The sequence below is a fragment of the Diaporthe amygdali genome (assembly GCF_026229845.1).
Source record: "Diaporthe amygdali strain CAA958 chromosome Unknown NODE_22_length_803717_cov_65_427750, whole genome shotgun sequence".
NCBI lineage: Eukaryota > Fungi > Ascomycota > Sordariomycetes > Diaporthales > Diaporthaceae > Diaporthe > Diaporthe amygdali.
Window position 1 is genome coordinate 103,734 of NW_026517042.1, and position 20,298 is coordinate 124,031.

Below are 20,298 nucleotides of genomic sequence, written 5' to 3' on the forward strand. Positions count from 1 at the left end.
ACCTCAGATTGATAATCGAAGACGTCTCGAAAACCGAAGCCAAGATCAGTGCGGAAGTACACCCTGCCCAGGGGCCCCAATGAAGAGCGCATGGCTGCGATGTCAAGGACGCCACCAAGCAGGAAGCCGTTCTCGATCGTCGATCGTCGCCAATGAGTGGTGGTGGCCTGGGAAGCTAGAACCATTTGTTTTTAGGCGGCCCAGGTCCTACCGAGGCTTGGGGCAGTGCAGCAAAGTAGGCAACACACATCCCATAATATTTTCGGTGTGGTTGTATTCTTATCGATCCTTCGGGCGCCGACGAGGCCATCGAACGCTGCGAAGGTTGAATGTGAGGCCATTATTGAGGCCATTATTTCTGACCTGGAGGGTCGTCATCAGTGTCAGGATTGAGCGGGGTGTGAGGCTGTTACGCAGAGGCGCCAATTTCACCAATGACAGAAGCCACACGCCGTGGTGTAGTGGGGTGTGCGAGGTTGGGGATGATGTGAGATCGGTAAGGCCCATGTGTCGACCCGCCCAAGCCGAAGTGCAGATTTTCAGCACGGGGCCGGAGTCGCCCTCCCAGAGACTGAATCGTGAACAATGAGCATCGATGCTGATATGCTCATATGCTGATGGGGCAACGAGCAACAGTATTGCCTGACCCTATTTGGGGCGAGGGCGGAGATAAAGCCCCAACCTCGCGACAGGGATTGGTATTCGTGAGGCTTGCAGGGACCGCCAGACAAACGGGCCTACCATTGGACGAAATGCGACGTGATGCCCGGATCGTCGTTGCTCGCCCAGCTGAAGACTGGATCTGCCACCTGCCGGCAAGAAGCGCATTTTCTCTTCCGGATGGGGACCATCGCCGTAGTCAACTTCTCTCGCCAGGGCAAGATGTGATTCCGATTGCTCGACAGCTCAATCAGCTAGCACGTGAAGTCGGGCCGGGATGGGGGCTGAGTGATGGCCGAGGGTCGATGTAGTCAGCTCCAAGGAGAAGGATTGAGCCACCCACGGCACAATCCCCCCAATGGAAACCTCGACCGCTCGTATATTGACAGCCCTAGCATTCAGCGCCCGCCGCTAATTGCGTGCCCCAGTGCGGCTGCCCGCGTTCGGATGTGAGGACTCGTCGAGGACTCGTCGAGGACTCGACGGACGGCTGGGTACGTCTGCCGTGTTTTCAGGCCGTTACACGCCATGCCATGCACGGTTGTGCCATCATGACGGATGCCCAATCGTGAGTGGGTGTGGTCAAAAGTCAGAGACACCACGGACCAGGCGGTGCCTGGACAAGGGCGGAGCTGCAATGGCAGGTTCCATGCATATTCCTTCGACTGACACAGCCGAGGTGAGGCTTCACTGGAGACGAAATAGATTGCCGACCGCTTGTGCTGACCAATCGAAGCCCCAGGACGAGCTGTCAAAGCAGGACCTCAGGAACCAGGTAAGGCTGACTGCAGGCCTGACACGTTTGTCTGACCGAGGAACTCTGGAACTGTGGACGGATACATCTCGGTCAGTCGCCGCGGCGATTTTCCCATGGCCAGCCTGTCGGGTCTGTCATAGGTTCTCGTGACACCAGCCAGGAACACGCACGGAAGAAGCCGCCTCCCAGGGCTGAAGGAGCATGGCAAGTGGAGTGTTCAGACGAAAATGCTGAAACCCCTGGCAATTGATTGTCCAGCCATGTTGAAGAGGTTGACGTCTCGCTTAGTTGCACTAGCAGTTTTCCAGCCTGCCACCTGCCTGGCCTGCCAGGCCTGCCCAAAAAAAGCATCTTCTGGATTCTGGGGGGGTTTGTGCAACCCTGGAAACCCACCACCACATGCTTCGTACCACCGGAGCGTTCCAAATATACTCTCGAGTCTACACGGAGACTTTTCCTGTTTATTTGCAGCTTTGATCAAATCGACTAATGTCTCGTGTCACATGCAGTTGTTATCGTGGCTTGCCAATGATTTGTTACTCGAATGTTCAAGTGAGCACATGCTAGAGGGTTGACGCTGGATGGAGTAGGGTTCAATGGGGGGAGAGGGTTTCATTGGGGACCGGGCTTTGGGGGGGGGGGGGGGGGTTGCACTGTGATGGGAGCAGCGCCCAGCTGAATACTCACATGTTTAGGAATATCTGTCTACAAACAACATCAATTTACGTATGCTAGGCTAATTTTATTGCGGCCAACAGAACACTTATTTTTGGATCAGTTCAAGAAGCAGCCCAGTATGTATGTTAGACGCAAAAACAGCTGTTCGCGGGTACGGCAGCTTTCATCCAGGAAGTCTCACCTCGTTGGGCGTTGGTTGTTATTCATCATGGGTGATTTAGATCTGCAACATGGCATGTGGTTGGAGACTTGAGGAGCCGCAATCCATTGGAAAAGGCGAGTGGATCTCAAAACTACCATCCTCGGGCCGAGTATACACGAGATCAAGTGGATCGTGGTGCCCCAATGCCTGGCCCCAACAGCCCAGTCGAGCCAACTGCTATCCGGCAGAGTCAACGGGAGTCAAAGTCTGTTGGTTCACATGGTGTATCAGAGCCAAGAATTCATCGCTAATTCGGGAATTTCCGAACCGTCTTTCAGCAGATGAGCGGTATGTTGGTACCAATGCCAGACTCAAATGAAGGGCAGAGGTGTAGTATCAAAGCATAGAAGACCGATCTCGATTATCTACCTAATATGAATTATATGAAAGTTCTCGCTAAATCTTGAGGAGACTTGAAAAGTATCGTGAAAGCAGTAATGCGGAGAGTGGCTGTTGGGACAGATTCAAACCATGGTCTCAGTGCCTGATGCCAACCAAGTCTAGTTCTACATGGCATCCTCAACCAAAACCGCCAACTTAATCCAGAGTTAAGCTTCTACAAAGACAATAACAAATTTCCAAGAGAATGACCTCTAACAATGTGTAAGCTCTACCTATGGCTATTGAACTTGAGTGGCAAATCTCTTCAATCTTGGAATGCTAAGCAGATAAGCGTAAATGTCAGACAGCACTCAAGCTTTGTGGCAAAATATTTGGCGCCTGACCATAGCCACAATCTAGTAAAGTAGAGGCACAATTTTAAATAAGAACTAGCGGGGTTTCCGTAGTCCCGGGATTTTGTGTGCTCAATGGGTGCCCAATGGTAACGGCATTCACCAGGAGCAGCCAGGACCGGGACATATTACCCGCGGACGGGGTGGTAAAACCACAGTTCCGAAGCCGATTGTGATTAAAGCTCCAATGCAAGCCTAAGGACATTCTAAATCATATCAAGATCTACTAGTCGCACGGCATGCGCAGTACTAGCCTATTGAGCCATCGTTGTCTGGTTGGTCCAACCGTTCTGATCTCTTTCGTGTGTTGCGCTGGACTTGAAGTCTCTGCTTGCAAAAAATATCGATTCTCTCCAGGCAATCAGGAACAGATATTCTTAAACAATGTGCTAGCTAGTAAGTTGTGGGAAGGTGTTGAAATGCTGGCAAATATTCAGGCTGGAGACAACGAGGACTCTTTGGTGACTGCTGAGTGGGAGGCATTCCAGGTGATGCAGGCTGGAAATGGAAGCCGGCGGGCAAGGCATGGCGCAAGTTCAATAAGAACGGGATAAGGAAGCGTACCCACACTGACATGAGCGTGCAAGCTTGGCAGGTAAGTCTTATCGTTTAACGCGGATTACCGAGTGCTGAACTGACCAACGTATTCACGTTGGCGACTACCCCACGCAAACGCCATCGTCTACTACCTACCTTGCTACAGATTCACAGATTCCCAATGAAAGGTCACCCTTTTCTATTTCTTCCTAAAAATGAATTGACTTCTTCCACAAGGAAACTTTGTAGCGTTTTTGGTTTGTTGCGTGTCACAGCCTCGGCGTGGTTCTGGCTCTTCGATCCTAGGACTTGTGGCAAGAAATTGGAAGAAACTGAGATCATGTTCTCGCATGAGGGACCCAGACCCTGACAGAAAAGGAAGCATGAGTCGAGATTGGTCGCTGGAATTGGGCTGTTGTCGCGAGAAAGACTGAAGACCACCATGATGAGGTTGTGTACAATTTTACCACAAGCAAGGCGTAGAGGGCTCCAGAGTGCTTGTCAGCTAGGGGCTAGAGGGGTGTATCTGGGGTGAGATGATGCAGACGTAAATGTAGGGAGTACATCTGAACATATGCAGTGACAAAAGAGTTACTAGGGTCGAAGCCGAGGAGGTCGAGGACATACAGACTCACCATATGGCTTGGTTGCCATCTGTACAAACTATTGAGGCCAAGGGTGACGGGCGTGCGTAATCTATGACAATTGTAGCATGCCTAAGAGGAGCTCTCAGGCAAAGCATTGTGAATACGACCCATGTCGACATGAATTCAACCTCACAGTAGGCGACTCCCCGGGCATAAAAGGCAACATCTCAGTTGCTCAAAAAGCCATGATAGACCATCTTGCTCTTCGTTATGCTAAACCCAGCATGGCAATTGCTCATGCCCCCTTTTCCGGACCATCCTATTGCGCTTTCCCGCTCCCATTGACGCATGATACCTTCGCCCTGCCAACTATGCCCTCCGTCCGTACCAACAGACAGCCCTTGATCCTTCTAAACGCCCAAAGTTCCCGTCTAAACGCCGCCAGCCACAACTAGTCTGCAGCAATCACTCTGCGAGCTTGTAGATCTTCTGGATATCAGCCAGGGTAGTGGCGAAGTCGAAGTTGAGGTCCTTGAGCAGACCGTCCTTGAAGCCAAAGACCCAGCCGTGGACGATGGGGAAGTGATTCTTGGCGTAGGACTTCTGAACGGCAGCAGACTTGACTACGTTCCTGCACTGCTCGATGACGTTGAGCTCGACCAGGCGGTCGTAGCGGGCGTCCTCGTCCTTGATGGTGTCAAGCTCTTGCTCGTGCAGCCGGTAGACGTCCCTGATATTCCGGAGCCAGGGGTTGAGGATGCCGAGGTCCTTCGGGCTCATGGCGGCCTTGACACCGCCGCAGCCGTAATGGCCGCAGACGACAATGTGCTTGACCTCGAGGTGCTCGACGGCGTAGTGGAGCACCGAGGCGACGTTGAGGTCGATGTTGCAGACGAGATTGGCGATGTTGCGGTGCACGAAGGCCTCGCCGGGCTCAAGGCCCGTGATCTGCTCGGCGGGGATGCGCGAGTCGCTGCAGCCTATCCACAGGTACTCGGGCTTCTGGCCGGCGCTGAGGTTGGCGAAGAAGTCCGGATCCTGGGCCTTCTTCTCGGCCGCCCACTTGGTGTTGTGCTCGAACACACGGTCGTGCGTCTGCTGCAGGTACCGGGAGATCTGTTCGTCGGACATGATGCTCCTGAGGTGACGCTTGGTGGTGGTGGGTGAGACGAGATTGGGCGAGAAGTTGTGACCGCGGGGCCCGGAGTGAGAGCTACAGTGGCGCTGGGAGCTGCGGCTGACGTTTTGGTTGAGGTTGAGGTTGAGGTTGTGAGTAAGACCCCGTTTGAAGGAGGAGAAGCAAGTGGGTGGTCTAGGGAGCTGTGCGAGGTGGGAGCAAAGGCGTCCTCTTATCATTGCAAAGATACCTTGGCCACGTATCAGACTGGTTTCCTTCAAGTCATGTCTTGGGAGAAAGAATAAAAATCCGGAGCAAAGAGGACGTCAAGGCTCGGAAATCCCTCAGCTTGGCAGATGCATGGTGAGTCCTTGGGAAGGCTTATCTGTCCCTGGATCCGGGAGCTTGAGAAGCTTCCCGCGCTGGCTTGGAAGCTCCTGTCCTCTCGTTGGGGAAGCCGGTGGGAAAATTTGCTGGCGATCAGCGGAATCCGCCGTTTGGAGGACCGCACCTCCGGAAGTATATGATCACACAAATCCTGCTGTGGGGGTACATATGATGCTCTGACTACACTAACTAGCCTAGAAGGGCGATCGCCTTAGTGTGCGTCCCGACGAACGTCGTTGAACTACTGAGCGGAGTGCTACTCTGCCGGTCCCTTTCCAGGTCAAATACATGACTACTGTGGTCATGGACAGCCAGCTCCGCTCCACCCCTCAGACTGAGTCACTGGTCCAGCCCCAGAACCAGTCATGTAGTGGGCCGGGACTAACTTCGGGCAGCACGTTGCTTTCAACTCAACAACAGAGCGCCGCTCCGGGAGCAGGGATTTTCAACACCCGGGCACTTGTAGGTACTCAAGTACTCAAGAACAGGTGGGGTGGACCACGAAGGACCTGCCTGACTAAGCACGCAACATATATACGCATCACCCCGTCACATTTCACCGACTGTTCTTTTCATATTTGGATGATGAACTCATAGTTGACTATCTAATAGAAAGTTTTCCCCTTGGAAAGGATGTGCCACTCGAACGCCTGGAGTCCGAGACGGTCGAGGCGGTTGTGCCTCTATGGGAGGCACAGCATTTGGTAAGATATTGCTTGGGTATGTCTGGTGAATCAAATAAAGATTTCCTGTACGCGCTCAATCCTCTATATCGAAATGATCATGCTAAATATATTATTGCACTCATGTAGGTAACTCCCTAGGTTGCTCATACACTGCCATCTCTGTGGGTGGTTGCAAATTAGACTTGCCGTAGTTGTCCCGGAGCTGTGGAGCAGCCGCATTTTGCGGCACAAGTCCTACCGTAGATCGAAGTCGTCTCTTTGTCCTCCTACGACGGCAAACGAAAAATGTAGCAGCCAGTATAATAAAAACTACTGCCACACCAATGCCTATGCCAGCAGTAGCCCCAGTACTGAGTCCTCCGGACCCTGATTTAATTACGATAGGACTGGCAGAGGTGACTGTGGTAGAATGAGGATCAACGATACTACTTCCAGTGGTTGGTATCGTAGTCTGCATCGATTGAGTTTCTTGTCAGCTCGTCTATGTCATGCTAGAAGACGGGGCCCCACTCACTGGCGGGCTGATCGCCACAGCCATCGCAAAAAGGGTGCCCCCGGTACTGATTATCTCTGCACTCGTAAACGAGCCCCAAGTGGTGAAGGTCTCGGTCGAGCCATCAGTGACTCTCGTGACTGTATAAGAGTCCAAAGACTGCTCCCTTCGATCAATTTGCGTGTATGTGACAGTGATTGTGGTGGTCACACCCTGGCCCGGCCAATGGGACGTGCAAGGAAACGTTGTGCCCCCGAGGTAAGCGTAGCCGGTGCTGTGGTTGCAAGTAAAATTGTATCCCCTATCCATATTCTCAAGAGTCAGCAATCAGAAACAAACATTTTTGAGTATAGCGTTTGCGGAGAGTTGAGTTCTTACGTTGGACAGCAGGTGGTCATATCAGCATCGGCACAAGCTTGACTGAAACCGGTTGGACATGCCGTGGCCTGGTAATGAGAATTGGTCCCTCCTGTATATCCAGGTGGATAGCAGCTGCTCGTCTCGACCGGCCCGCCGAGCACGTGTGCTGCGGTTTCTTCTTTCTGCCATTCCCATATGTCGGTCGAGGCGAGGCAATTGGAGCTCGGGCTCCAGGTAGCCGGAATCGTGGGAGCGCTGGTCATCTGATGAGCACCAAAAACATCGAATTAAGAATGAGCAGCAGCGCCACTTGTCTGGTATGAAGAGACAAGAACAAGTTTGCAAATATTGAGATACGCCGGACCGAGGCACCTGAAGGTATATAAATTGAGAATGGCGCGGAGATTGGCCGCACCTTCAGGGCCGTCTTGCAGCCTTACAGATGAGCAGCTGAAAGGTCTTATCAAGGCAGCCAGGTTGATTTCAAGGCTGTGTCACCGTCACCCTCGTCAAGGAGACCGAGCTGACCATTATCAGAGGCGCATTCGGCTGCCAAGGACACAAGCCATGCGGCTCGGTTTTCACTCCACTTTCGAAGAATTCTCACTCCTTTCTACATTACCTTCTACAACGTCGTGAAGGAGGTCAATTGACCGTTTTGGAAGAGATCGGAGCCCTGAAACCTTCGCCATAGCTACTACCCCCAAACACATGCACCTTCATCAGCGGTCGTTGCATAGTATTTGCCTAGCAGGTGATAACAACTTGTTGTGGACATGTGTTGTGTTGGGCTTGACTAACTAGGTTTGGATCATGATCTGAAGGTGTATGAGGTGAGCCACCTTTCACAATGTTGTGCTACTTGATCAGGCATCCCAATATCTGAGAAACCAGTAGCATTTCGAGGACCATAATCGTCCAAAAGTTAGCATGTAGTTACAGCCAGGGTCATTGTCCGAGACTCGGATCCCCATCAAATGAACATCCACTCTCCCCATCGCAGATTCCGGTGCCGGAGAATGATTAGCACTTTACACATTCCGCCTCCTCCATTTCCTGCTTCATATAAGCTTCCTTTTCCTCTCTCGCTTGCCTTCCTGTCTGCCCACCTTCCCCACGGCCTCAGTGGCCAAATCCGCTGGTCGGAAGTTGGTCCGGCTCCGGAATATGAAGAGAACGACGACGCCAGCGGCCATGATTACTTAAATTAGACGGTGCTTCCCGATGGAATGATGATTTCAGACGTGGAGATAATTTTGAATAGAAACATGATGGTAGTTTCAGAAGAGTAGTTGATCTTGTTCGGTTTCGCCCAGGGGAATCAGTCCCAGGGTACTTGGCTCGTCGTCCCCGTCGAGGCCCGAGAATCGCCGAGAAGACACTTTTGAGGGGCCCGTCATCATCATTTCGTCGTCGTGGCCGTCCTCCGCAAGGCGGGGAGGAGGAGGAGAGGAGAAGGAGAAGGACCTAGGGAGAGCGAGAGAGAGAGATGGAGGGAGGCTCTAGGAGGCGGGAACCTCCTCCTCCGCCGCCACCACCGCCGCTGGTGGTGGTGGTGGTGGTGTTCGTCTATAATTCATGCAAAAGTCAGTCTCCGCAGATATTTGAAGGGTCAAACTCTCTTCATTTGGGAAAAAGATGGCTCATACGATGGTGGTGGTGGTGGTGCTGATGTTGCTGTTGCTGCTGCTGCCGCCGTCGCCACCGCCGCTGCTGCTGCTGCTGCTGGTCTATAATCCATGCAATAGTCAGTCTCCACAGATATTTGAAGGGTCTAACTCTCTTTATGTGAAAAGCGGAAGATTCATACTCTGCTGCTGCTGGTGCTGCTGGTGCTGCTGGTGCGACTGCTGGTGCTGCCGCCGGCGGCAGCGCACCCAGCTCGACGTCTGGGCGGCGGGACGCCCGAGCTATGATACAAATTAGTATACGTCAATTCTGGAATGATGTAACGCAAGGCTTGATAGACTTTGTAAAGTGAAGGATGGAGAGAGAAGAAGCTGTCACATCAGGACGTAATGAGAAGTAAAGAAAAGGAAAGAGGCTCAGAGTGCTGTCACATCAGGATGGGACAAGAGAAAAGGAACGGTTGTTGTCATATCAGGATGTGGCGGGAAGCAAGGAAACATTATGAGGCCTCAAATGCTTACGCCTGCACCAGCCCAGCCATTTCCCACGGCCGACAGCGCAGCCACCTCGAACATTCCTTCTGTGGTGCACGCACCGAAGATGGCGAGAGATTGTGCCGTCGACATCGTCTTTTATATATGGTTTTCTTATTTGCTGGTTCTTTTAAATGATACTGGGCAAAGAGATGATATAAGAATGATGAAAAAGAAAAGAAAAGAAATTCACGACGAGTGGCGTGGGCGTGCGTGGTCATGGGCGTCGCTGTGTCCATAGTCATCATCGTGGTGAACATTGATGCCGGAGAAGAAGAAACAGGTGGGAGTCGATTCTGAACAGATTGTTCAAAACTGTTTGTTTGTTGACCTTCGTCCAAGTCCAAGCAGGAGTCTCAGTAACGGAAACCACGTATCTCTGAATGCTCCTGCAAAGTTAGTCCCGTGGTTCGCAAGCACTGAACGTCATGACGCTCAAATTCTCTTCAGGAAAGTGCCACCATACTATAATGGCCTCAGGATGCGAAGGTGCGATGAATTAGTGCATGCAAAAGTACTCGCCTCGTATCCCTACGTGCATGGTGAACAAAATATCTGCACGCTCATGGAATGGTCACATTCAACCAAGAGCCTGTTTGCTGCTGCTTGGCCAAAAGCATGTTCAAATCAATTCCGTAGATCGTAGTATTTTGCCCATTCGGTTATAGTCAATATTTAATGACAACGGCTGAGCTCAAGCAAGGCTTTACATTGCCGGAGTCCGGTCGATGAAGCGCTCCGTGAAAGCAGCAACCTCCTATGCATCAACCGGGCCGGGGCTCCACAGAACATGTGCCTTTCGGCGTGCCGTGAAACAAGCTTGTGCTGATTGTAGTGGCTTGACTTGTCAGCAAGAGCCGATTTTGGTCTTCTGAAGAAGCCTATTGCACCAAACTTAGTTCAAGATGCTGAATATATCGTTGAGTTCGAAATTTTGTGTTTCTCGTCGTGAAAGTAAGGGTTTGGTCCGACACATGCACCTTGGCGTGCTGTGACGGTCCGGTGGGCCGCATCCATGCTCACATTTTCCACATGGAGAGCGCACCCGCCCCCAACATGGGCATGACATGGACTGGAGGACTCTTCACGCACTCACAACTGTGATGTCAGCCATTAATAGACTGAAACATTGTCAATCGAACGGACCGGCTTGATCTCTGAGTGCGTTGAATTGACACGGAATGAAATTTCAACCACTTGATTGAGACTAGCAATGAGGACGACACGTCAATTGATCGATGCTGGTACGACAACTTTGTGCTTCGGTGGAAAGTTAGAATCCTATTTCGTTTGAGGAAATTGGTGCTTGTCTCCCTGAAGTTGATGATATTAGTTCAGACTAGATTCACGGTCTGTGGCCTGGGCTCAGGGCTGATTCTAGTGAAATTGCGGATACCATTGTAGCCACCATGCCGTGATTATGATCCTTGGTGGCTAGGTTGCAGTGCTTTCTTTACTGCTAACGTCCCACTCACCCACTGCAAGTGTCCTTGCCGGGGCTCATCGATTCATCTCAGCGCGCCTCAAAGATATTGGCTTTCGATCCATGAGTTTTCAACAATAACGCGTAAATTCTGAAAATTACGTTGGATTTGGCTCAAGCCTACTGCTATACTCCTAAATGTCCGAATTTCACATCAAATATTTGCGCACGGAATGATTTTTCATAGCGTATGGATGAAAGTTCTGAGTGTATTCTGGACGACTTTCAGCGCAAGCAGTGATTGTGGCGCATGTTGTCCAGGGTAACCCGTGTATTGTGGCAAGTCAGTCAAGGAGAGGGCTACTGTTGGGAATGTCTAGCGTGCAGGGCTAGTTGGTTAAAAAAACAGCCAATTTCTTCAAGCACAGCCGTCAAGCTTTCAATTTCACTTACGCATGGGTCTGCTTATAGTAAACGGACTGTAGGCCGATAGGACGAGTCGTGGTAGAAGTCCGGCTTTTGCTCGGGTGCATTCTTCCTGTTCAGCATCCACTCCGGCAACATAAGTGAGACCACTTCCGTTCCCCCTCCCGGGGACCTCAAGCATCCACTCACACATTCAGCAGAAGCACAACCCGCATTAAGCATGGATTGTGTTGGAGATGAGTGAAGAATAAATCAGAAGTAGCCTAGTGCCTTCACATATCCCAGGGATTGCGGAGGTCGTGTGAGGCGTGTTCTAGACCTTGAACAGAGTCAGAACGGCAGGTAACACTGGGAGCCAATCTGTTTGGCAGCTCACTTGAATGGTATTTCAAGCGGCATCAGCTAGAAATCTGCCTCATCTACCTTATGCTTCAGAATGTATCTTGGGTTGCGGGCCGCCCGAGGTTTTCAAGTCAGGCGAAAGGTTGAACTGAGTTATGATGATTACTTCTCGAGCAGGGATTTCTACGTGATCTGGTGCTCAGGTCGTAGATTAACTTGGCCAAGAACGACGGCCGCACAGACTTGCACGCGCCTGAGTAGCCAACAAGCACAATTGAAGGCGGCACGACATGATGAAATGCTTGGGGTGGCTTGTCTTTGGCCAATTACGTGGCAACTAGGAAGCTTCGGTTAGTCACAAACAGGCGAGAACTCAACTCCGGCCAAAGGATCATTCAATGCAAGATTCTAGAGAGGAAGGCAGAACTGTGACGTGTTCGCGTTGGGCAGTGTCAGCACAGCAGATCTCGACCATCCTACACCCATTCCTTCCATAGGAATGAGGTGGGGAGATGTTGCTTATCATCTCGAAACCGCCCCTCAAGGCCCGAATCCTGGTTTGACCACCCTTCACTCACCCAATCCTCGTGAGTTTTGGCGAAGATCGGGCTCTAAGGTCGGCACAAACAAGTTTCCAGTCCTCGGCGGCGCCACTGGCCTGCTCGCCCCCGAGCCATTGCCGATGTCTTACAAGATAGCGAGAATGACTAGTTGAGTATTGTCTTGTAGTTTTTGTCAGCATTTCACACAATTTGGATGCTGGCATGAGCCCTGGCCTGGCCTGCTGTTCAAGCACGGCTCCGCGGGTTGGAAGGGGTTGTTCCAGTGAGCCCGTTCATCCGTGCAGCACAGTGTCGTGAAAGCGGAGACAGGAACACGCATTTCAGATCTAATGAGACACAGACCGAGGCACTTACAGGGTCTGCAACGGTATGGTTTTGGCGTAGTCTGAACGAAGTCAAGTCTCGTTGACAGGCGGACAGGCAGAGATCGCCGAGAAGACACGACCCACAAACGCAGTCCAACATGCAGCAATATCAAGTTATTGGTCCATGGGTGTCTGAAAACCTGTGGTTTTTATTGGTAATGTCTGTGTACACGGAAGCGGGCGGACAAAAAGGAGTGCGTCCCCCGCCTGCATCTATCTTAGCTTTTCCCCTCTTCCTCACCTGTCATCTGCGCCTATAGGCTACGCTTGCACTGCATTTAAAATCACCCACCCACCCACTCCTAAGAAAGAAGAAGGGGGGAAACAGAGGGACGGAAAACAGAGGGACGGAAAACAGAGGGAATATTTGTTGGATTTGTTTTGTTTTGTTTACCTACATAAAGGGGCCGTCCCTAGGCTGCGCCCAGCGCAGTTGGCACGTATCACAAGTCACGTGCCGGGTTACATAATCAAGTGACCCCTAGGGATTGCCCGCCACGCGGCCAATCGAGTTGATTTGAAACCCCTACGAATATGCAGTGCAGTGGTCAGCAGATAATCAACATTGGGACTCGTCCCATCCCTTACAAAAGTCTCTGATCTTGCTGCTCAGTCGAGCATACTCACATCCGGATTGCTCTTCGTCCATAAAAATTGCCCTCTGCGGAGAAACGAAGTCAAAGGGTCGGTTGCGAAAGCCTCGACCTATCAGACCGGACAATCCACCTCTGTCCAATCAGAGGCGGCGGAACTTTCTCCGTCGAAGCACGGTTTCGTGACGCAGCAGACACCCCCCCTTACTGTCGTGCTGCTGTGTTCGCTCCTCATCCCGCGCGGCCCTAACAAGTAAGTTTTTGCCTCCCAGACCATGATCGATATTTGCCCTTGCGACGTCGCAACAGAGATACCGATGAGTCTAGACCAATCTTTGAGATCGATCTCAACATTGGTGGATCTTCGCCACACAGACGTCCATGCCTGTGTAGCAGCATCCGTGGCGAACCCTTTATATCCCAACGCTGCTAGAGAAGCAGGGCATATCTCAGGGCCTTGAGACAGGGCTCGTACCAACAAGTGCTCAACCTCCTCCGGGTCCCGCCCAAAGCCCCGTCCCGCGCCTGCAGCCATCATGAGACCCGAGTGGCTAATTTTCACCCCAGCTATCCAACTGTCGAAGCTAACGCCCACCGAGACAGAGTAGGGATCTCAACGCGGTGGATCGCACCAATAGAGGAAACAAACTTGGTGCCATCGTCGTCTTCCTACCCCTCAAGCGTCGTCCCGATGTGCTTGGCCTGCGGCTGATGCTCGTTTCAAACCATATTCCACCTTTGACCAGGCCTTAGTACAGTCTGACCAACACTGCTTCTATTGCAACCCTTTGACCAACACTCTCGTCTTTGTTCCCATTGGTGAAACACATTGCTTCTGGTATGGTCTAGACACTGCTTTCGACGGCCCTGTTCTGCGGTACGCGCTATCTGATCCCTTGTCATGAGCAACCTAGTCTATTTTGTATCATGGGATTGCTGATGTCGCTGTTGCAATCAAGGTTCCGTCGAGCGCTATTAGCCACCATTCCTGCCCCGGCTTCCAGCCAAGCAGCAGAGCAGCAAAGTAGAGAGAAAAGGGTTTTGCCACTGCTATCATGATACACGCACGCCATCGCGCTCCTCAAGTACCAATCAATGGATAGCGCCCATACCGGGCCTGGAACAGTGTTGACGAACATTAACTTGTCGATCACGGCAGAGCGACAGACACCTTGTGCGCGAACCATTCTTGATCCTGCCTTGCCACCCGAGTCCAGCGAACCCCTCTCGTCTGTATACGAACACACGATACCCGCCGAAGCAAGCAAGAATACTGTGCCTACCGCAAAAGCGTATTCATCGAACTCATATATCTCTTTAATCGGGACACGGCGGCTACAAAATGACGAGTCAATGGGACAGATCGGGCGGAATGGTCGAAGTCCGACCGTCTACGCTGGACTCGGATTATTTTGACCGCGATCCTACAAGTATGGCGTCCATCGACCCATGCTTCGAGGCTTTCGACGAGAGATATGTCACATCAATGTTCGCGAACAGCGGCAATTACGACACAATTTTTCAAAGCGACGCTTGGCCAACCGAAACAATCGCAGGACCTGACACGCACCGCGCAAACTCACCGACCGTTCCTCCGTATAACATTCCCATTCCGTTCCCGACCACATCTAACGAGATTGTTCCTGTGGCGCCGACTGCATGGTCTACTGAAGACCCGCCCTTGTCACAAAGAAGCCCGGGGGTACCGTGGTGGTCACAGACTGTTACGAGAAGCAATAACAATCCAACATCAGCGGATGGTTGGGAAGCTGGCATTCCGAACAACCAAGTTCACAACACCGCACTAAAACTTTTTCCCAGCTCGACTGCAGATCTGAACTATAGTGATTCCGGTCGGGGCTCACCGCGATATGATTTATCGCGTAAGAGGAGGAAATCTAATGCCGCTGGACCAAACAAGGAGAAGAGGTCTGAGAGCAAACGGTTGGGATTAGCAGTCGCTTCTACATACTCCATCGATCCGCCCAAAACCCCAGTATCCGCTACCTCCGAAATCAGCCTCGAGCCGCCAGGCACAGAGGCCCGCCCAAATCCGAGACGATCAGGAAGTTCGAGAACAGGAAGCCCCAGCCACGAAGCACAGTCACAATCACAATCAAGACCAGCAATACAACACGAACAGCGCGCTCGAAACCGTAATGCAGCGGTCAAGTGCCGCGCAAAGACCAAGGCTGCCGCCACATCGCTGGAGGCCACAGAGAGGGCCGAGTCACTGAGGCACCAGCAGCTGTCGGCGACTTTCAGGGGCTTGCAGGCCGAGGTCTTCGTGCTCAAGACCGAGCTGCTGCAGCACGGGAACTGCGAAGACCACGTAATTCAGGACTATCTGAAAAACACAGCCATGTCGTTGACGATTAGCGGCGGCGGACCGGGCGACGGCTTACCTTTTATCAACTCGAGATTCGCGTAATCTCCTGACGATGCGCTGCGCGCACGAGGGACAAGCCGGGGAAAGAGCCCAGAGAAGGATTGGAGCGTGGACGCGAAAAGGTTTTTCAATTTTCACGGAGTCATAGGGGGTGCGCGACCCACTACAACAATGTTATATTACAGATGCATACGTATTCGTCGAAGCCGAAGGATTCGAACTCGAAGTTACAAAGCCTCAGGATATGGTGGTGAACACGGCACACCGAAACATCCAGAAAACCAATGCACACCAGGCGGAGAATACGCGGAGCATCTGATGTCAACGATGGAAATGGAAGTGAGTTTGATCGAATACCCAGGCAGCGAGAGGTTTACGGGGATCCCAAGCCACATATGTGTGCTCCAGAAATCAAAGGAAAGGGGACCGCGAAAGACCGGCCTATATACAGGCGCCTTACGAGACAGAGGATTATTCTAATATCCGAGACTATCGCGTAAGTAGGTAATTCTAATGGAAGCACGCGCCGTCTTAATGGCCTGGATGTCTGCGAACCCTTAGGGTCTGAACACTATTGTCTTATGCGCGGTGCATGATTGTCATGGCTAGTAGCCAAGCAGATCGTCTGAGCTTTCAAGAAGTGGGCTAGCAAAGCTCCCGCGTAGCATTAGCATTGATACCCAGTATACTGTGGGGTCCGCAGCTCTGCACCCATTCCTTGGACCGTTTTGTGATTATGTGCCTCCCTTGACCTCTTTAGCAGTGCTTCGAAGAGGTAACACCGGCACAGCATCCTTTTGTATGTGCTTTGGAACGGAGCTCTGAGGTTTTAATCTCTCCAAATGTCGTCCTTGTGCCAGCATCCGAAAGTCCCCCACAAGACCCGTCTAAGTATTGATATAACCCTCTTGCGTTTCTTGCTGCTTTGCTGGTGTCACACGCGGCGCCTCATTAACATGTAGCATCGGAGACTTCGATGTAATATGTGAGGCAGTCTGACCCGCCGTGACTTTGTATCCTCGAGCGTATGGACTTGTCACTACAGGATCGATCACACATACCCGTTACATAGTGCCGGTCCATCAAGCAGAAAATTTGGAGCGGTCGGCATAACCAGTACAAATCTGGATTCAGGATCATTCGCAGAATCATTGTTCATCATTTTCTCGTGACAAGAAAGAGGGCCTTGGACATGGCATATCCAAACGTACGTGCGCAGGAATGGCGAATGCAAGGGATTTCCCGAATATTTGGTTGTTAATCATTGGATATCCCACTGAGGCAGTAGCTACTATTTCGTTTGGATGATCCTTTTTAGCAAAAGTAGTACGGTGACAAATTTCTGACTTTTCGTTTCTGTTTTGTCAAAATTTACATGCCGGCGGGCAGCGTACTATTAGATGCATAGTGTGAGTAGATAACTTGGACTTTTGAAATTGCCTGTCACAACCCACTGCAAGATATAGTTATTGCAACCAAGCAAAATTAACCCATATAATCATGTAGATTTTTTTTAGCGGTCGCAAACTCGGCTACTACGTTCAATGTCAAGACTAGCTAGGCTCCAAATCAAACAATACAATCCCAACAATCTCCCAATCGTGTCGTAAATCAAAACGTTTCCGGTCATGCAAATCAGCTTGCACATCTATCCCAAATACAAACACCTGCTGTTGCAACGAATATTCTCTGAATATATACACAAGAATTGTTCTCACAATTGTCCCTTTCCAAACATAAATTAAGCAAAGAAGGTGACCTCTCTCTTGTTTTCCTGAACACTTCCAGCCTTGATACTCCTGGCAACCGAAGACGGGGTCGCGCTCGGGGTCGAGCTAGGGGTCGCGGAAGCGGCGTCACCACCATCAAGGGATGCGGTCGCCAGGGAGGTCATGTTGAGAGGGCCCTGCTTGATGTACTCCTTCTCCTTGGGCAGGTTCTCCCAGAAGCCCTCAGGCACATCGAGATGGTCCTCGACGACCTGCTTGGGGGTGAGGGCAAGCCACTGGGCGGCGCTGACATCGGAGAACTTGGGAGCCTGCAGGACCTCGAGGAAGATGACGTCCTCAGTGCCAGTGTTCTCGACGTAGTGGCTGGCAGCCTGCGGGATGTAGCCAACGCCACCGGCCGTGAAGTCGAAGGTGCGGGCCGCCTCGGGTGCCTTGAAGACTGTGATGCGCGCAGAGCCCTGCAGGAAGTAGTTCCACTCGGGCGAGGTCGTGTGCCAGTGGATCTCACGCATGGCACCGGGCTGCACGACGACGAGGGCGGCGGCGAAGTTAGAGGCGATAGGGAAGGTCGTTGGGTCGAGGATCTTGACGGAGCCGCCAGGAGTCTCGTAAGGCTTCTGCTCGGACCAGTGGTAGGTGTAGGAGTTGGCGGTACCGTCGAGCGAGCCGCCGGAAGAGGTGAGGTTCTGGGTGTCGTCGATTTCCTTGGGCTGAGGTGTGCCGTTGAAGATCTGAAATTTCCAAAATTAGCACAGAATTTCTTGTAGATTGAAGTGAGAGACAGGCAAAAACTTACGTATAGCTCATCTTGAGGAATGTTCTTGAAAGCGCTGGGGTCGGCCTTGAAGTTCTTGGACAAGACGCTCACGGGGGTACGTGCCATCATCTCGGACAGAAGGAAGGTCTCATCCTCAGAGAAGGCGCCGTCGTCGAAGACGAGCAGGAATTCACACCCCTCGTCGAAGGCCTGGATACTGTGTGGAACGCCGGAGGGGAAGAACCACACATCTCCAGCGCACACATCGTCCACCATGGTTGCACCATTCTCGTTGACTGTGGACACCCGCACGCAGCCCTTGAGCATCAAAGACCACTCATTGGCAGTGTGCCAGTGAAGCTCACGGTAGGCGTTGGGGCCGAGCCTCATGTCGACACCAGCCATCGCAGTGGCAGAGGGCAGGACGTCCTGGTTCTGCTGGCGTGCCCAACCAGCGCCGGGGTCGGAGCCAGCGCGGTTGTGGGACATTCCCAGGGGCCACATGGCCTGGGGAACATCACCGCTGTCGGTTCCGGGGATGGCATAGACGTCGGGGTTGATCTTCTCGTAGTAGTAGGTACGCGGGCCGGGGTCGGTGGCGCCATAGCCTCCCCTCTCGGGCTGAGGAGCATCGACGCTGTTGAAGTCAAGGTACAGGCCCAGCTTCCTGTCCGCAGACTGACCATCCACGAACTGAGGGTTTTCGACGACGGCTGAATCGGATTCGACGTCGGGGAGGGCGGCGTTGCCACCAAGAAGATCCTCGCCACCGTACAATGACCCAGAAGCGGCCGTCACGGTTGGGATTGGGGGATCGACGCCGCCGACTGAGCCCGAGTTCTCACCATAGTCTCCCATTCTGAAGTATGCATTAGTAAGATGAAAACTAAGGGTAATGTTGGGTACATGGTGGCGACTAGTGGAAGGAGACTCACTGTGGGGCGGGTATGGCGTGGGAGAAGGGCAAAGCCTGGAGCAGGCCCATAGTGAGGACATATCCGCGAGAGTACATCTTGAAGACTGGAAGATGGTGATGTTGAGGTCTGATCGGTTGTGATGCTATACTGGATGATTGGAAAGGTACAAAAGAGTGTGAGTGATGAGTGAGTGTGGTTTGGATGATGAACAAAGGATGAGATTACAGACGGAGATGCTGCCTTCTTATACAACCTACGTGCCTCATACTCCAGATTCAGGAAACTATCGAGTAGCTATGGTAGTCATGATGCACATGTTGACATCGAGCTTCCACACAGCCCCCTGTGGTGGGCACCTGCGTCACGTACCTGGGTACCTGGTGGCTCTAAGTCACTAATCATTGTAGTGTGGACAGGCCGAGGAGGTCATCGCCGGGAATAGCGTAGCAATGATGCATGCCCTTGCCCATGGAGCACTGCATATAGATCCACATGGATCCCACCCCGTTGAGCTCTCTGGGCAGCTATGTAGCTTCATAGAGTTGATTAATTTAAAAAGTGGGCGGTGAGAATAAAACAGCGCAGTATGGCCGTGCTTCTCTGCGCTTTGAGCATAGTCCTGACTCTGTTTAAGCATAAAGGCTTCATGATGTCATGTTTCTGTATTGGACGAAAGGTCGTGACAAGAAGAATACTCAGCCAAAATGAGACGCCGCCAATGGGATCTCGCGGGACTAAACTGTGAAGACCAGGTGTTATGTGAAGGTGGTAGAGGTCAAGGATGCTGGCAAACTAGTACCGTAGAGTGCTGAGCGAGAGCACCTTCGCTGTTAACTCGGCGTTCAACCGTGCACCCAATGACGGTGAGATTAATTCCGAGTAGCAGTACTAGTGCATACTTACACGTACTTACAGTATAGTGCATCGTAGGTGGTGCGTAACGATCGACATGGATGGCACGAGCGTGAAGTTGAAGGAGCCATTGAACGGATGGGAAATGACTTTACCGGTGCATGGATTGGAGCTGTTTGCATGCCTCCTGCTGACTCGGTAACCGCTGCCCGAATGCTATGGAAAAGGTCTAAAATTGTCCGTGTCTCCCGTTCGGAAATTATCTGGGCATAACAAGCTTTGGCCCCTCATGCAAGATCCCGCCGACTGCCTTCATCCCATAGGCGTTATTGGAACAGACGAGAAGCTTGACAGAAGTCTGCCCGTCTGTTCCGGCAGCTTTGGGTTGGGTGAAAGTTTTCATGAGTAACCCCATGTGTTCTTCTGCATATCAGGTCTGCAGCATCCGGAAGCAGATACTATCTGGCATATAGACGAGCCGTTTACTCGGCGTTAAGGTCGGCTGCGTGGCCTGGTCGTGCCGTAGGCGTGCTCGTTCGGATTTCCGGACGAGACCCGGCATTCACACTGCCACAACAGAC

At 52.0% G+C, this 20,298-nt stretch overlaps 5 protein-coding genes across 5 annotated transcripts; 1 reads left to right on the forward strand and 4 right to left on the reverse strand.

Annotated features, from left to right (window-relative positions):
• Positions 1-4,620: 4,620 nt before the first annotated feature.
• J7T55_004499 (uncharacterized protein) lies at positions 4,621-5,511 on the reverse strand (the record flags this gene model as incomplete). The annotated part of the gene is made up of 1 exon (XM_053130196.1): positions 4,621-5,511. One exon carries the CDS (start codon positions 5,509-5,511, stop codon positions 4,621-4,623), a length of 891 nt encoding a protein of 296 aa, XP_052991428.1.
• A 1,315-nt stretch (positions 5,512-6,826) lies between these two features.
• Positions 6,827-7,461, reverse strand: J7T55_004500 (uncharacterized protein; the record flags this gene model as incomplete). The annotated part of the gene is made up of 2 exons (XM_053130197.1): positions 6,827-7,139; positions 7,217-7,461. 2 exons carry the CDS (start codon positions 7,459-7,461, stop codon positions 6,827-6,829), a joined length of 558 nt encoding a protein of 185 aa, XP_052991429.1.
• Positions 7,462-8,478: 1,017 nt separating this feature from the next.
• J7T55_004501 (uncharacterized protein) lies at positions 8,479-9,453 on the reverse strand (the record flags this gene model as incomplete). Its single annotated transcript, XM_053130198.1, has 4 exons — positions 8,479-8,665; positions 8,848-8,923; positions 9,009-9,108; positions 9,349-9,453. The coding sequence occupies 4 exons, from the start codon at positions 9,451-9,453 to the stop codon at positions 8,479-8,481; spliced, it is 468 nt and encodes a 155-aa protein (XP_052991430.1).
• Positions 9,454-14,414: 4,961 nt separating this feature from the next.
• J7T55_004502 (uncharacterized protein) lies at positions 14,415-15,503 on the forward strand (the record flags this gene model as incomplete). The annotated part of the gene is made up of 1 exon (XM_053130199.1): positions 14,415-15,503. One exon carries the CDS (start codon positions 14,415-14,417, stop codon positions 15,501-15,503), a length of 1,089 nt encoding a protein of 362 aa, XP_052991431.1.
• Positions 15,504-17,202: 1,699 nt separating this feature from the next.
• On the reverse strand, positions 17,203-18,960 carry J7T55_004503 (oxalate decarboxylase family bicupin; the record flags this gene model as incomplete). The annotated part of the gene is made up of 3 exons (XM_053130200.1): positions 17,203-17,922; positions 17,988-18,807; positions 18,884-18,960. The coding sequence occupies 3 exons, from the start codon at positions 18,958-18,960 to the stop codon at positions 17,203-17,205; spliced, it is 1,617 nt and encodes a 538-aa protein (XP_052991432.1).
• Positions 18,961-20,298: the final 1,338 nt, after the last annotated feature.